The 15459-nt window shown below is 43.4% G+C and overlaps 1 protein-coding gene across 1 annotated transcript in view; it reads right to left on the reverse strand.

Moving 5' to 3' along the window:
• Window positions 1–15459, reverse strand: part of NUB1 (negative regulator of ubiquitin like proteins 1) — a 107302-nt gene that overhangs the window by 43227 nt on the left and 48616 nt on the right. The window contains exons 6-7 of the mRNA XM_068235918.1: window positions 9411–9605; window positions 130–218 (exon numbers count right to left, since the gene is read on the reverse strand). Of these exons, the coding sequence (XP_068092019.1) occupies window positions 130–218; window positions 9411–9605 (284 nt within the window). The remainder of the gene's footprint in view (window positions 1–129; window positions 219–9410; window positions 9606–15459) is intronic.

The following is a 15459-nucleotide window of genomic DNA, read 5'->3' on the forward strand; positions in this document are numbered from 1 at the left end:
CTCATGAGGCTTAAACAGCTGCAAGTGTGGTGTAATTTTAATTATACAAAGTCCCAATGGGTTAATTAAATATACAAAAATGTTTGTACAAAAACACAGTTGTTTCTTTAAGTTGCTGAATTGCTTTACCTTCTTTGCAGCTTTGGGCATATTGATCGAACGTCCCGTTTGATTAGCAATATCCAAGTATGGAGTTGTATCTGGATCATTAGTGTCGTCTGTAAGAAGGTAGTATAAATTTAACTTGAGAGAAACAGACTCTCTATAGGAAAACAGTCAGATAAATCTCTAATATACATTGTTACAACTCCAGTTCAGACAGTTTTTTCTACGTATTTAAAAGAACATTATTCTAACTCAATCAAGTATAAAAAGAATACTTTAATAGTGTTGTTTTTTGTAAAATAGTTTTAGTAAAGCTGGCCATGGAAAATACAGCCAGACCTATAAGCTTAAAAAGGAACCTAAGCAGCGGTAAAAAACAAAACAAAAAAAAAAAACAAATCTGGACTTACCTAGGGCTTCCTCCAGCCCCCGAAGCCCGTGAGGTTCCTTGCTGTCCTCTGGGTCCCCTACGTGGTCCTGCTGGCGGCTCCTTAAACCTATTGATTTCACCTGAAGTCGTGCATGCACGGCCCGTCCAGGCCCCCCCGCACGTCATCGCACCCGTGGCCGTAAGGGTCCTGGGCATACGCGGCTTAGTCTTTCGAGTACTGCACCTGCGCAGGACCCTTACAGCAACGGGTGCCTGGACGGGTCCACCCATGTGCCACTTTGGCTGAATTCGCACACCTATCGAAGTCGCCAGCGGGACTACAGAGGGGACCCAGTGGACGCCGAGGGACCTCACGGGCTACGAGGGGCTGGAGGAAGCCTCAGGTAAGTCCAGATTTGATTTTTTTTAACGCTGTTCAGGGTCCCTTTAAGCTGAATGGCTCACCAACATTAAAGGATACCTGAGGTGACATGTGACATGATGAGATAGATATGTATGCACAGTGCCTAGCACAGAAATAACTGTGCTGTGTTCCTTTTTATTTTTTCTTTCTCTGCTTGAAAGAGTTAAACATCAGGTATGTAAGTAGCAGTTCCTGTCTGGGTCAGGACTGAGACAGACAACAGTGTGACCCTCACTGACAAGAAATTTCAACTATAAAATACTTTCCTAGTAGAAAATGGCTTGAGAGCAGGAAATAGGTAAAAAAGGGTCAATAGTTCATAGATTTTAGCTCTGGCATACTTCAATGAATGTGTCATTGAGCAAAAACAATAAAAACTTGAAAAGTAGATTTATATAGAAAACTGTGGAATATCTTAAAAAAGTCATTTTTAGGAGAAGGAAGATAGATACAGTTTATTTCTTTCGTTTATTTCACCTCGGGTGCTCATTAACCTCCCTGGCGTTCTATTAAAATCGCCAGGGAGGCTGCGGGAGGGTTTTTTTTAAATTAAAAAAAAACTATTTCATGCAGCCAACTGAAAGTTGGCTGCATGAAAGCCCACTAGAGGGCGCTCCGGATCCGCACTTTCGATCGCCTCCGGCGATCAAAAGTAACAAGGAAGGCCGCAATGAGCGGCCTTCCTTGTTTTGCTTTCCTCGTCGCCATGGCGACGAGCGGAGTGACGTCATGGACGTCAGCCGACGTCCTGACGTCTGCCGCCTCCGATCCAGCCCTTAGCGCTGGCCGGAACTGTTTGTTCCGGCTGCGCTGGGCTCGGGCGGCTGGGGGGACCCTCTTTCGCCGCTGCTCGCGGCGGATCGCCGCAGAGCGGCGGCGATCAGGCAGCACACGCGGCTGGAAAAGTGCCGGCTGCGTGTGCTGCTTTTTATTTGATAGAAATCGGCCCAGCGGGGCCTGAGGAATCCTCCTGCGCAGGTTACCCCGAGCTGAGCTCGGGATAACCGGCAAGGGGGTTAACTACTTCTTTCCCTTAGGCCCCATTCACACTAGAGAAATTGAAATCACGGCGAAACGCTCAAACGCTAGCGCTTTTTAAAAGCTCTAGCATAATGAAACCCTATGGGCCCGTTCTTACTTAACGGACAAAAATGCGAAAGGCAAACGCGTCGCCTGCACCATTTTCAGGTGATTTCCCGGCGATCGGGTTTCAGTGCTATAGAAGCGGTAAACGCGATCGCGGCAAAATTGCTGCAGTGTTCAGTGATTTTTCCGCGTGAAATCGTGGAAAAATCACTCCTGCAAAACAGCGGAAAAAATCTCCGGCGTTTTGCGTTTCAAAGTGTGAATGGGGCCTAAAAAAAGTACATTCAGTGGTAGCTGAGACAATGATCATTCTAAGACTAGTGAGATAATAGACTGTTTGATTAGAGAGCTATAGGAACCATTATAGAGAAATACATGACCAAAGTTAAATAGTTAATAGTTTGTACAGTTTTACACAGTGCGTAGTTTTACAAACCTGTGAAGGTTTGTAAAACTACCTAGCCGTGCAAAACTGCTAAGAATAGATTTAATTAACAGATAAAGCCATCTCTTGCTGAGTAGATTGTTAAAGCGGAAACTTACCACGGAAGCTACAACGATGCAACCGTGCAAAGTGTCCTTCCAGCTCATTTAAAGATCTGGAAGGACACTGACACTCTGGATTTTTAAACTACAGCGACCCCCAATTGCATTGGTCTCTTCCTGATCCCGCCCACCAGCAGCTGCTGCTTCATGTGCTCTGATATACCAGAGTAGCGCATCCGTACATTTCTCATTTCTCACATGCACAGTTCAGGAGCCAGCTCAATGCACACTGGCAACACTTACTGTATGTTACATGTGAACACACCTTTATGCTCACCTTTATGTTCATGCTATGAGCGTTTTCAGTTTTTTTGTAAGCTCTGGCGATTTTTAAAAATCGCTTTAAAAGCGCTTGAGCAATGTTCTCACATGAGCAATGAGCTTACTTTCCAAACGCTAACGCGGGTCCTGCACCATTTCCTGAGGGTTTGCGCTTCAATGCAATGTATAGGGAAATTGCAAAGCGCTTGAAAAAGCATTTTGCAAAGCGATTTGGTGAGCGCTAAAAAAAAAAAAAAAATACATTGTAATTATTCAGTTCCATGTCAAAAAGTTCACTTCCTGATTGTCTTCAGGAAGAAAATCTCAAATTGGCGGACAAAAGTGCTTAGAAAAGCGCAAATTGCTCTGAAAGCACAGGAAAAATCGCTTTAAGAAGCGCTCATGGCTTGTGATTGTGCTGGCAATTTATAATATGAACAAGGCCTAATTGTCCGTGTTGGGCATCATGGTGAGATTAAATAGAGATGGCCCGAATGGTTCGACCGCGAACTTATTCACGCGAACTTCAGTGGTTCGCGTTCGAGGTGAACCTTGAACTATATGCGAGTTCGACCCACCCCCATACTACATCATTAGGGTCAACTTTGACCCTCTACATCACAGTCAGCAGACACCGGGTAGCCAATCAGGCTACACTCCCTCCTGGAGCCCCCACCCCCCCTTATAAAAGGCAGGCAGTGTCAGCCTTTTCACTCACTCGTGTGGCTGCAGTAATTAGAGAAGGGAGAGAACCTGTTATAGACATAGGGAAAGCTTAGTTAGGCTCTTGTGTTAGGCTTGTTAGGTTGCTCCTCCTTTGTGATACTTCTTGCTAAAAAGCACTCCTCATCCTCAACAGCTCACAGCTCTTTTGAGAGCTAATGTTGTTCTTGTGACCTATATTTTTTTGTGTGTGTGTGTGTCCCACTGACACTTGTGTTGCATATACAGCCCTGCCATTCAGTCGCAGCTGCTGGACCTTGGCGGTAATTCCTACTGTGCCACTGCCAGGCCCAGCACATTCAGTGACTACCTGTGTCTGACAGCTGCACATTTGTAATACATTGGTATTACAAATGTGCAGCTGTATACCTGTTCAGTAGTGCACCACCTACCTACGTGAGCGCACGCAGTGTTATATAGCACCAGTCACTGCACCTGTTCACAGTACTTGTGTGTGTGACAGCTGCACATTTGTAATACCAATCACTGCATACCTACCTGTTTAGTAGTGCACCACCTACCAACGTGAGCGCACGCAGTGTTATATACCACCAGTCACTGCACCTGTTCACGGTACGTGTGTGTGTGTGTGTGTGTGTGTGTGTGTGTGTGTGTGTGTGTGCGTGCGCGTGTGTGTGTGTGTGACAGCTGCATATTTGTAATACCAATTCCTGCATACCTGTTCAGTAGTGCACCACTTACCTACGTGAGCGCACGCAGTGTTATATACCACTAATCACTGTACCTGTTCACAGTACCTGTGTGTGTGTGACAGCTGCACATTTGTAATACCAATTCCTGCATACCTGTTCAGTAGTGCACCACGTGAGCGCACGCAGTGTTATATACCACCAGTCACCATGGCCAGTGCTACCATTAAGGCAAAGGAGGCAGCTGCCCCAGGGCCCCAGAGCTTGTAGGGGCCCCCAGTGGCTACAAGAGGAAAAAAAAAATTCAAATCGGCCTTATAGTTTTTGAGAAAATCGATTTTAAAGTTTCAAAGGAAAAAAAATAATGTGCAGGATATGTTGAGGAGATCATTAGGAATAAGAAGAAAAAACAATTTTTCAAAAAGACCTTGTAGTTTTTGAGAAAATCGATTTTAAAGATTAGAAGGAAAAAAGTATAGTTTTAAATGCGGTAAATGTCACTTTTAGTAGCAAACATAACGGTAGTGTAATTTTACATGCATCAAACAAAAGCGCAATAAATTTCCTGACGGGGTTTCCAGGGGGTATATACACAGCCACAGCTCTTTGGCCAGGGATCGCTATACAGCCGCAATATGGCTGTATGAAGATCCCTGGCATTTCTTCCTATTTTCCCAATTTTTTTTTTATGTTTAGAGTATGGGAATTTTTTTTTTTTTTTAATTATGTGAGGTCCCCCCTCCTGAAACTTTTTAACCCCTTGTCCCCCATGCAGGCTGGGATAGCCAGAATGTGGAGCTCTGTCCGATTGGGACTTCACACCCTGACTATACCAGCTGCAAAAAAGGTCCCCTAATGCAGATTTTTGTTCCGGGGTATATGTTGGGGGGGGGGGCAGGTTTATTTTGCCCTGGGGCCCCATTGTTGCTTAAACCGGCCTTGCCAGTCACTGCACCTGTTCACGGTACGTACGTGTGTGTGTGTGTGTGTGTGTGACAGCTGCATATTTGTAATACCAATTCCTGCATACCTGTTCAGTAGTGCACCACCTACCTACGTGAGCGCACGCAGTGTTATATACCACCAATCACTGTACCTGTTCACAGTACCTGTGTGTGTGTGACAGCTGCACATTTGTAATACCAATCCCTGCATACCTGTTCAGTAGTGCACCACCTACCTACGTGAGTGCACGCAGTGTTATATACCATCAGTCACTGCACCTGTTCACGGTACCTTTGTGACAGCCGCACATTTGTAATACCAATCACTGCATACCTACCTGTTCAGTAGTGCACCACCTACCTAAGTGAGCGCACGCAGTGTTATATACCACCAGTCACTGCACCTGTTCACGGTACCTGTGTGTGTGACAGCTGCACATTTGTAATACCAATCCCTGCATACCTGTTCAGTAGTGCACCACCTACCTAAGTGAGCGCACGCAGTGTTCACTGCAACTGTGTGACTGCACATTGTATTAGTCAAGTCAGTGCATACCTGTCACTTCATCCCCCCAATATGGGCAAAACAGGCAGAGGCAGAGGCAGGCCACCCGGCAGGTCTGTTCGAGGTCATGCTGTTGTGGTTTTGTGCGGTCCTATTTGTGCGGAAACTATTTTCAGAAAAAACGAGCTGTGATCACTGCGATTGGCTCACAATGATCACGGGATCAATAGACATTGGAATTGGCTCCTGACTGAGATACGGAGCTCTGCTGTCAGTGTAACAGCAGGACATGTGTGCTACAGCATTGCTCAGTGAAAGCGACAGGAACAGCGTGTGCATTCAAAAGCATACGTATAAAAAATCTACACCATAGATTTTATAAGCGGCCACAAACATGGTGTTGACTCTGTAGATGAGGTTAAATTATTATTGATTTACATTGGCAATTATGTTCTTTTCATCAATACATTTTGGAAGATTGTAGTTTTTTTTACCCAAGTTGAACAATTCTCTGTTACAGCCATCTGTGGGATTGTGCATTTAGAAACTTTATGTGTATGGGATAATATTACAATATTTCATACAGGATTACAATCCAGCATGTAGGATGTATAGTGGCTTCATAGCAGATGTGGATCTTTTACGTCTGTTACGTATTACTAAGAAATAATATAAATGCACACATACACACACACCTGTGCAAAGCTAGTACCATGTATATTCGCATATAAGCCGACCCACGTATAAGCAGAGGTACCCACTTTTCTTTTAGAAACCAGGAAAAAGTGATTGACTTGCGTTTAAGCCCCCTATCTAGAATAGCCCCCTCCACAGTAGCCTGATGTGCCCTCAGTGCTAGTCAGCACCTCTCCTCATAGCCAGATGTGCCCCAAGGATGATACAGCTGTGTCTCAAGACACCACTAGATGGCATCATAGATCTGAGACACAGCGATTGCCACACAGGAAGAACATGCAAACATTGCACTGCTGACACTTTGCTGGCACGCTCCACTCCACAAGCCAGGGGACACAGATAGTCTTGAGCACTGCCTTCTGCACACCATGTTGCAGTGGAAGGGGGGCATGGAATCAGCAGGGATCCAGCTGGTAAGAGCACTAGTGCAAGATCCTTACGCTCCTCTGCCAGTAACAAAACCTGCTCCACCATCCGTCAGGCTCCACTGACTCGCATATAAGCTGAGGGGGTAACTTTTTAGCAAATTTTTTGTGCTGAAAAATTAGGCTTATATGCGAATATATACCGAATGCACTTTTGAAAAAAAAAAACGTGTAAAGTGAGGGTGATTTCAAGAATGTGATGAATGATTTGTATTTATCAAGTATGTTGTGCTGTCGCTGTCTGTGGTCTCCATCAGATAACCAACAGATTTTGACCATAATGATAGCCACACAAGTTTATGCAATACTATAGTGCAGGAATAACAGTAATAATAAACTGCTCAAAAAATAAAAAGGGAACACTTAAACAACACAATGTAAGTCAACATGTTCCCTTTATTTTTTTGAGCAGTATACAATACAATAACATTTGTAAAGTGCTTTTCTCCCATAGGACTCAAAATGGACTTAAAGTGCATAGATATGTCTCAGATCAATGCAGAGTTGAAGGCTGGACTGTGTTACTGAGTAAACAGCCAGGTGTTCATAAATGACTAAACAGGTAGCTTTTCAGTTTGGATTTAAATGCTTCCAGGGATGGAGATGTCCTTATTGAGTTTGGAAAGGAGTTCCGAAGTGTAAGGGCAGCATGACAGAAGGCTCTGTCTCCAAAGGTTTTGAGGTGGACTCTGGGGTGACCAAGTTATTAGATCCTTTTGATCTAAGATTGTGGGAGGCGTGATGAGTCTTTCAGGTATCCAGGGTCCAGATTATGCTAGGATTTGTATGTCAATAAGCCAATATTAAATAGAATTCTCCCTTTTACCATTGTAGCCAGTGGTACAGTGACCCAAAGCAACCACAGGAAGGTTCAGGGTCAGTTTCTGAAATCTACTATACTTGGGGTTGCAGCAGCCATCATACTGCTCTTCCGCCAGAGGAATAAGCATAGTGGTGTTAGATCATTCATTTTTGTTTTTACTCATTATAAACTATCAGATTGTATTACTGTAAATTGAATCAGCTGGAAGCATAGCCTGTACTAGTAGAATTCAGAATGTACGCTCTATGCGGAACACAACAGTTCCAAGGGGTTCACAGGGGAAATAATTCCACGTGAAGAAATACTAGGCAAACAAACACCTAATATGATCCAGTAAGACAAGACACACCAGGATTCCTTTCTGCATCATCTAAACTCCATTCTAATTAACTCTCCTTTAGTGTGTTAGAGATTTATACACAGTGAAAACAGACTATAATCACGTAGGTAAAAAAAACAAAAAACAAAAACCTCTACAAATCTCGTGCTAGAAAATTCTGAAATAAAGAAATGCTGCAGGACTGCTGGTCTTCTATATATAAATCTCGTCTAGCAGCTTTAACTCATGGCAGATGACTACATCTGCATCAGATGGCATTGCTCCTGCAGGCAGAATAGCAGCTCTATGGTGTATTATACAGAGGTCTTTGAAGAGCTAATGGAAAAACAGTGAAGCAGAGATAGATAGATAGATATATACATACATACATTGGAAATACATACATATGTACTGCCTTAAAGGGGCACTACAGCAAAAACTGTAAAATTTAAGATATGTGCAAACATATACAAATAAGAAGTACATTTTTTCCAGAGTAAAATGAGCCATAAATTACTTTTCTCCTATGTTGCTTTCACTTACAGTAGGTAGTAGAAATCAGACAGAAGTGACAGGTTTTGGACTAGTCCATTTCTTCATAGGGGATTCTCAGCAAGGCTTTTATTCTTTATAAGGATATTCCCTAAAAAAGGATTTAAACAATGATGCTGGCCAGCTTCCCTGCTCCCTACACAGTTTTTTTGGCAGTTGTACAGAGCAACTGCCCTTCACTAAGTGCTTTTGAAAATAAATATATCCCCGAGAATCCCCTATAAAGAGAAGGACTAGTCCAAAACCTGTCCCTTCTGTCAGATTTCTACTACCTACTGTGAGTGACGGCAACATAGGAGAAAAGTCATTTGTGGTTCATTTTACTCTAGAAAAAAATGTACTTCTTATTTGTATATGTTTGCACATATTTTAAATTTTACAGTTTTTCACTGTAGTGCCCCTTTAACCTCCCTGGCGGTATGATTATTTCCAGATTTTAGGGTGTAAAAGCAGTGCAATTTTTTAGCACGCTTTCAGACCCTAAAATGCGGAAATAATTATTCTGCAGAGATCTGCGGCAGTCCCTACACTTACTCAGCTCCCTGGGATCAAGTGCTGCAATTCTTCATCCATCCACCAGGTGGCGCTGTAACATTGTAGTGAGATGGCCGTCTGTTGTCATGACGTCAGGCAGTAATCTCACCAGGGGGATGCAGAGCCTCGGAGGACAGGAAGAAGCATGGCTGCCAGCGTCTGGATCCCCGGGGAGGGGAGTGAAAACGCCCACTCTGTGCCATTGCTCTGCACAGACCTTGCGGCGGTAACCACGAGTCTAGCACAGGGTTACCGCTCTGAGCTGCGGATTTCCAACCCAGAGTCTGACTCTGGGTTACGCCAGGAGCGTGAAGGGACCGCTGTGGAAAAAATTAAATAGCGCGCACGCACACACACACTGTGCTGTTTTGGTAAATATTGACAGATTGCATGTGATGAAAATATTGTACTGGGAATGGGCGCCTTGATTAATTGATCACAACATACCTCTCTCCGCCAGGATTTCCAGCCCCCGTTTTGTGCGCATTATCTTCTTCTTCAAAGTCTCCTGTTTGTGTGCCTCTTCCTCCCTCTCCCTCTCCTCACTGTGGACTCTCTTTCTTGCCTCTTCCTCTGTGTAGCTGAACTCCAGGACCAGCACCTTCGCGTTGTGACCAACTCCTTGTTCCTGCAGTGTTCTGTCTGAGGAGGAAACAGAGAGGTCACCTCCAATAACTTTTGGTAACACATAATAATAATAAAAAAAAAACCTACAAGTTAAAGTGATATTAAACTCTGCATTTCCTCTTTGGTCTAAAAGATTTAGAGCATAAGATCTACTACCAGAAAAAAATGTAGCAGAACAGCTTTCAAACAGTTTAACACAGCATTTTGTATTTCAGTGGAAAGCCCCTTGCTTCAGTGGGCAGCTTCTGGCCACATCTGAAGCTATGATAACATTATCTTTTGTTTATATTCTTTTGTCAGACACATTTAGTAAACATTAATAACTGAGCTGCCGCAACTGAGCTGTACTGAGCTGAGGAGCAGAAAGACCTGAGAAGTGATCACTAGATAGATTGTAATATATTAATACAGCAGCTATGCAATAAAATGTAATAGCAGCTTTTAGAGATCATAAACTGGACTTTGCAATTTGTAAGTAGACCATATAACTTGTGCACAAAAACAAATATGATAACTATATGGGTTATAAAAATTAGGAACACACATTTTTATTGAATGTTATGTCAGAATTTTATCCCATTTTTAACAGCAATTAAAAGCTATTTATACAAATGCCTGTGCACAAATCAATCGGGTAGAGAAAGTCTGTACTGCCACCCATATTCTGATGGGCACAGGAAAGATGGGATACCTGTTCAGACAATCAGCTTGATTTAAGCCATGTTACTGCTTTTACCATCCGGCATTAACACACTATTTTTTTTTTTTTTACCTCTCCAAGGAGCCTTTTGAGGCATAAAAGACAACCACAACAGGAGAGGTGCCAGCACTGAATTTGATGAAAATACTGTTCTTTACTATAGCATTAAAATGGCTGGGTCTTCATTTCCAGTATACAACCCAGCTGGCCTTGTATTTATACATCAGCACACGCATAGCTCTCCATTGCATTGATGATCCCATTAAGGAATAGTAAATGGAACACCTTTGTGTTACGGACAAAAATACATGCATCAGTGTGTTGTGATAATAGTGCAATCGATGCACTTCTGATGTCCTTGTGTACCGCACACTATAGGAGTTGCTGAAATGCGGACAGCAACCCGTATTGTGGAAACAAGACGAGACAACATTTATATTGTGCTTTTCTCTTGACGATCTCAAAGTGCTTCAGAACTGCAGCCACTTGGGGCGCGCTCCCCCACCCACCAGGATCATTAGGGAGCTTTGGCCATACACTCCTTACTGTTTTACATACTGGTTTGTCCAAACCTTGGTCAAATCCTACATCAAAAACAACACTCTTAACCAGGGCTGTGGAGTCGGAGTCGAGGAGTCGGAGCAATTTTGGGTACCCGAAGTCGGATTTGGAGTCGGTGATTTTATAAACTGAGGAGTCGGAGTTTGAAGATTTTTGTACAAAATCCACAGCCCTGGTAAGTATTGGACTAAGAAGTCGGAGTAATTTTGGGTACCCGGAGTAGGAGTTGGAGCCGGTGGTTTCATAAACTGAGGAGTCGGAGTTGGAAGATTTTTGTACCAACACCACAGCCCTGCCCTTAACCAGTATTCTATGCAGATGACAAACTAAACAAGCAACAGGAAACAAGGCCAAAATCACCAACGTTTTGTGGTTGGGGGTTTCACTCATCATGCAAACAATCACCCTGACTAGAGGTTGTAAAAGCTACTTAAGCCTTGCATATTAGAGCATCAAGATGAGTAAATCATCAACGTTTCGGGGGTACAAACAGGATCCCTTTGTCAAGGTGCTACCTTACATGCTGCCTGTATATGAAAAGCTGGCAACACATTCAGTTCAGCTGCAGTATCTTCCATAGATTTTGGAGCTCTTGTTCTTCATACCTCTGCTTTATATATAGCACAAGTTTAAAATGAAATTTCAGGCTAAACTAAAAAGGAGACTGGTTTATTCTCTTTCATCCACCCATTGTTGAAAGATATTAAAAAAATCCAAAAGTACCTAGCGTATAATATACAGGGCGCTCAGAGCTCTATTATACCGCATTATACTTATACTAGGCTTAAGACTCGTTTAAAAAGTGCACTAGGCTCTGGCCGCAACCCCCCACACTGACTCTTTCCCTCATAAGTTGCGTGCACAGCCCGCACACACGCCTTGCTCCCCTGGCCCTGTCCTCATCCTGCTCTAAGTGCCACGCATGCGCAGTAGCGCAGATGCATGGACACACACACACACACACTGGAGGGGATGCAGAGACACGGGTTTTATAGTATAGGATGGTAATGAAGATTCAGGACTTTTTAGTGACCCGAGGAAGCGGCCCTGAGCTGTGAAACACGTTGTCTATCTTTTTGTTCAATAATTGAATAAAAGTCTGAAAAATGTACCAGCTTATTTAGTGAAGGTAAGCCAACACTGTGTTTAGCTGTTTTATATACTTTGGGCACCTCCAGCAGTTGTTTTTTCTAACCCAATTTATAATGTTCATGTCACAGTCATGTGACCACTCTGGATCTGTCTTCAGCCAATGCCTTCAACCCATAAGAAAGGCTCTTTAAAAATATACTTTCCGGACTTCCGGTTCCGGCGCCTACATGGAAGGTTGAGAAGAGCGGAGCTCCGCCGAACCAAACACCTACGCAGCAGGCAAACCTGCATCAAGCTACCTGGTACTTGCCCCCCCACGTGTCCTGGGGCCCCCCCCAAACCTCAAAGGAAGCATATGGATCGCTACCTGACGCGGGCGTCCGCCAAACAGGGAGAAGTGGAGAGCGGACAAATACGAGACAAGATGGCGCTCCCCGAGACCTACGCTACGGAGGATTCCTCACAGCAAGAATGGGAGGAAGACTCAGGCAGAGATGAGAGACGCCTTAGGAAGACACCTACAGCGAACCGCTATAAACAAATGGCGAAAGAAGTGGCCAAATGTCTTATGCCAGACCTACATAACGCCATAGAGACAGCAATTACTAAATCTCTGGCGGCCATTACTAACGAGGTACGCACGCACTCGATACAGCTTGCAGAGGCCGAAAAACGTATCTCAAAGTGTGAAGATGACCTCGCTGCCACCTCCAAAGATCTCTCAGAAGCGTTAAGACAAAACGAAACGTACCACTCGAGAATAGAAGATCTAGAGAACCGCTCTCGTCGTAGTAATCTACGGATTGTTGGCCTACCGGAGAGCATCAAGCCTGAAGCATTGAAGGAATTTAGCGAAGATATCCTCCCGAATCTTCTATCCAAAGTACATGTAAAACAGAAAGAGCTCACAGAGTCGGAGTACTAAAGCAAACCAAGAAAACCAAGGCCCTACCGAGGATGGTGATGGTAAAATATCTAGATTACACAGATAAAGCCAGACTCCTCAGAGCCTACAAAGCTACGGAAGATGGATTGGAATACCAAGGAGCCAAGATACGCATCTTCAATGACTATTCCATGGAGGTATCACGTAAACGGCAGACTTTCACTCCGGTATGCTCTGCCTTGGTGAAGAGGGGAGTGAGATTCGCACTACTATACCCAGGGTTACTCAAAATTACAGATTCGGAAGGCCAAATCCTTACCTTCAAAACCCCACAAGAAGCGGGCAAATTTCTTCAGTCGCTCTCCAGGTCTCCCGAGGCGGGAAGGAGAAAGCTCACCAAGGGAAAACCCAGGATCCCCTATTCTGCCTTCGTCTCAGCAATCTGGGGACACTTGAGTATATAATCTGATTTTTGCAAATATAATAATTTTCATACTGCTGCGTATGTTAGTATGGGTTAAGGGGCGAGGATGCTATTTTTGACGTATGTGGGGAAGAAGTGAAGTCCATACACTATTTGTGAGGCCCTTCACCTATTCTCTAAAGCGACTGTCTCCACCGATCGCGCTATTCACAGCACTTTTGCTGTTTATTCAGATCGGTGGTAAGACACTCTATCTTTCTTTTAATGTTTAGGGTTTTTGGTTTGAATCTCATCTCTCTGCTTTACAGACCGTACGTGATATATGTGATTGCATGCAATATTGTCTTGTGCTCGAGTGCATGGAAGATGTACGCGCAATAGCTGCACTGAAAATTTTTATGCCACTAAATGACACTTAAAATATGTTCCTGGAACGTCAAAGGCCTGAGGTCCCCTGTTAAACGAGGCCAGATCCTGAGACATCTTAAAAAACTCCATATAGACATAGCCTTATTGCAGGAGACTCATTTGAGTATCGAGGACCATAAGTACATGAAGAAGGGGTGGGTGGCGAGCTGCTTAGGGTCACCATCAGTGGGGAAAAAAGCAGGGGTCATGATCTTGATAAGTAAAACGCTTAAGGGAAAAATTGAACACCTATATTCAGATGCCCATGGCCGCTGTGTGGCGATCCGCGTACATCTTCCAGGCAATTATTTAAATATATATAATGTATATGGTCCTAATGATGGTAAGGCTAAATTCTATGCTGCACTGCTCGAGAGACTGCAGACTGAGGACTTAAGCAAAACAATATTGGGTGGTGACTGGAATGAGGTGATGGATATAACTGAGGATACAAAATTGGAGGGAGGAGGGCACAGAAAAGGAAGGAGTAATGTAACTCCTCTAGCTAACCTTGCTCAAAACCTCAAACTCATTGACTCATGGAGATACCTACATTCATACGACAGGGAATATACCTTTTTCTCCCCACCTCATTCCTCTTTTTCACGCATTGATCTATTTCTCTTAGGGCAAAGGTTAATTCCAAAACTGACAGAATCTACAATACATGATATCCTAATTTCAGATCACGCGCCAGTAACGATTGAACTACGAGAACAAATCCCCAGGGGTTCAGACATAATATGGAAATTTCCATCGTATCTTTATGGGGATGATGAATTCCATGCATTAGCTCAAACCTGGTGGGAGGAGTATGCCTCCGATAATTCATCTCATTCCAGCACCCCATTTTTATACTGGGACACAGCAAAAGCAGTTCTCAGAGGGAGAATAATAGCTCACGTCTCTCTTAAAAAAAAACAGGCTCACTCCTCATATATAGAAGCGGTCTCTCGAGTCAGATCAGCATATCAACAGTATTGGGTGTCCCCAAGTCCTCTCACTAGAATGGAATGGCTTAAATGCAAACTGGAAGTAGATAAATGGCTTAAAATCAAAGAAATGCAAGCACAAACTTCCAAACAACATTTTTTCTTTAAATATGGGAATAAATCTGGAAAGTTGATAGCCGCCATAGCCAAGGGGAACACGCCGCAAGAACCAATACTACAAATCCGTAATAAAGCAGGAATCATAACTAGACACCCAAAAGACATTATTAATACCTTCCGGGAATATTATGAACAGTTATACGCTAAACCCCAATATATTGATACCCAAACTTCTGAGGAGTGGTTAAATAAAGCTAGGCTAAACAAACTATCTGCACAGGATCTTGAAGAACTAAATAGCGAAATAACGCAGGCCGAAATCATTAATACCATCAAAACCCTTTCCAACCATAAAGCACCTGGCCCTGATGGTCTCCCAGCAGAATTTTTTAAAACCTTAAAAGACCAAATTACACCCACCCTCTGTAAGCTTTTCAATAAAATATTAGGAGGAGAAGGTTACCCACAATCAGGACAAACAACTCATATCAAACTAATACCCAAAAAAGGAAAGGACCTGCTATCACCAAACTCTTATAGACCAATATCGCTGATTAATCAAGATATGAAAATTCTAACTAAAATTATGGCCACGAGATTGTCATATATTATCCCTAAAATAATACATCCTAACCAAGTTGGCTTTATAAAAGGGCGCTCTGCGGTTGCCAATATCAGGAAGGTTCTAGCTGTCTTGGAACATGTAAAGGCCTACCCTCAGTCCTTTAAACACTCAGCCCTGTTGA

The sequence above is a fragment of the Hyperolius riggenbachi genome, chromosome 5 (assembly GCF_040937935.1).
Source record: "Hyperolius riggenbachi isolate aHypRig1 chromosome 5, aHypRig1.pri, whole genome shotgun sequence".
Classification (NCBI taxonomy): Eukaryota; Metazoa; Chordata; class Amphibia; order Anura; family Hyperoliidae; genus Hyperolius; species Hyperolius riggenbachi.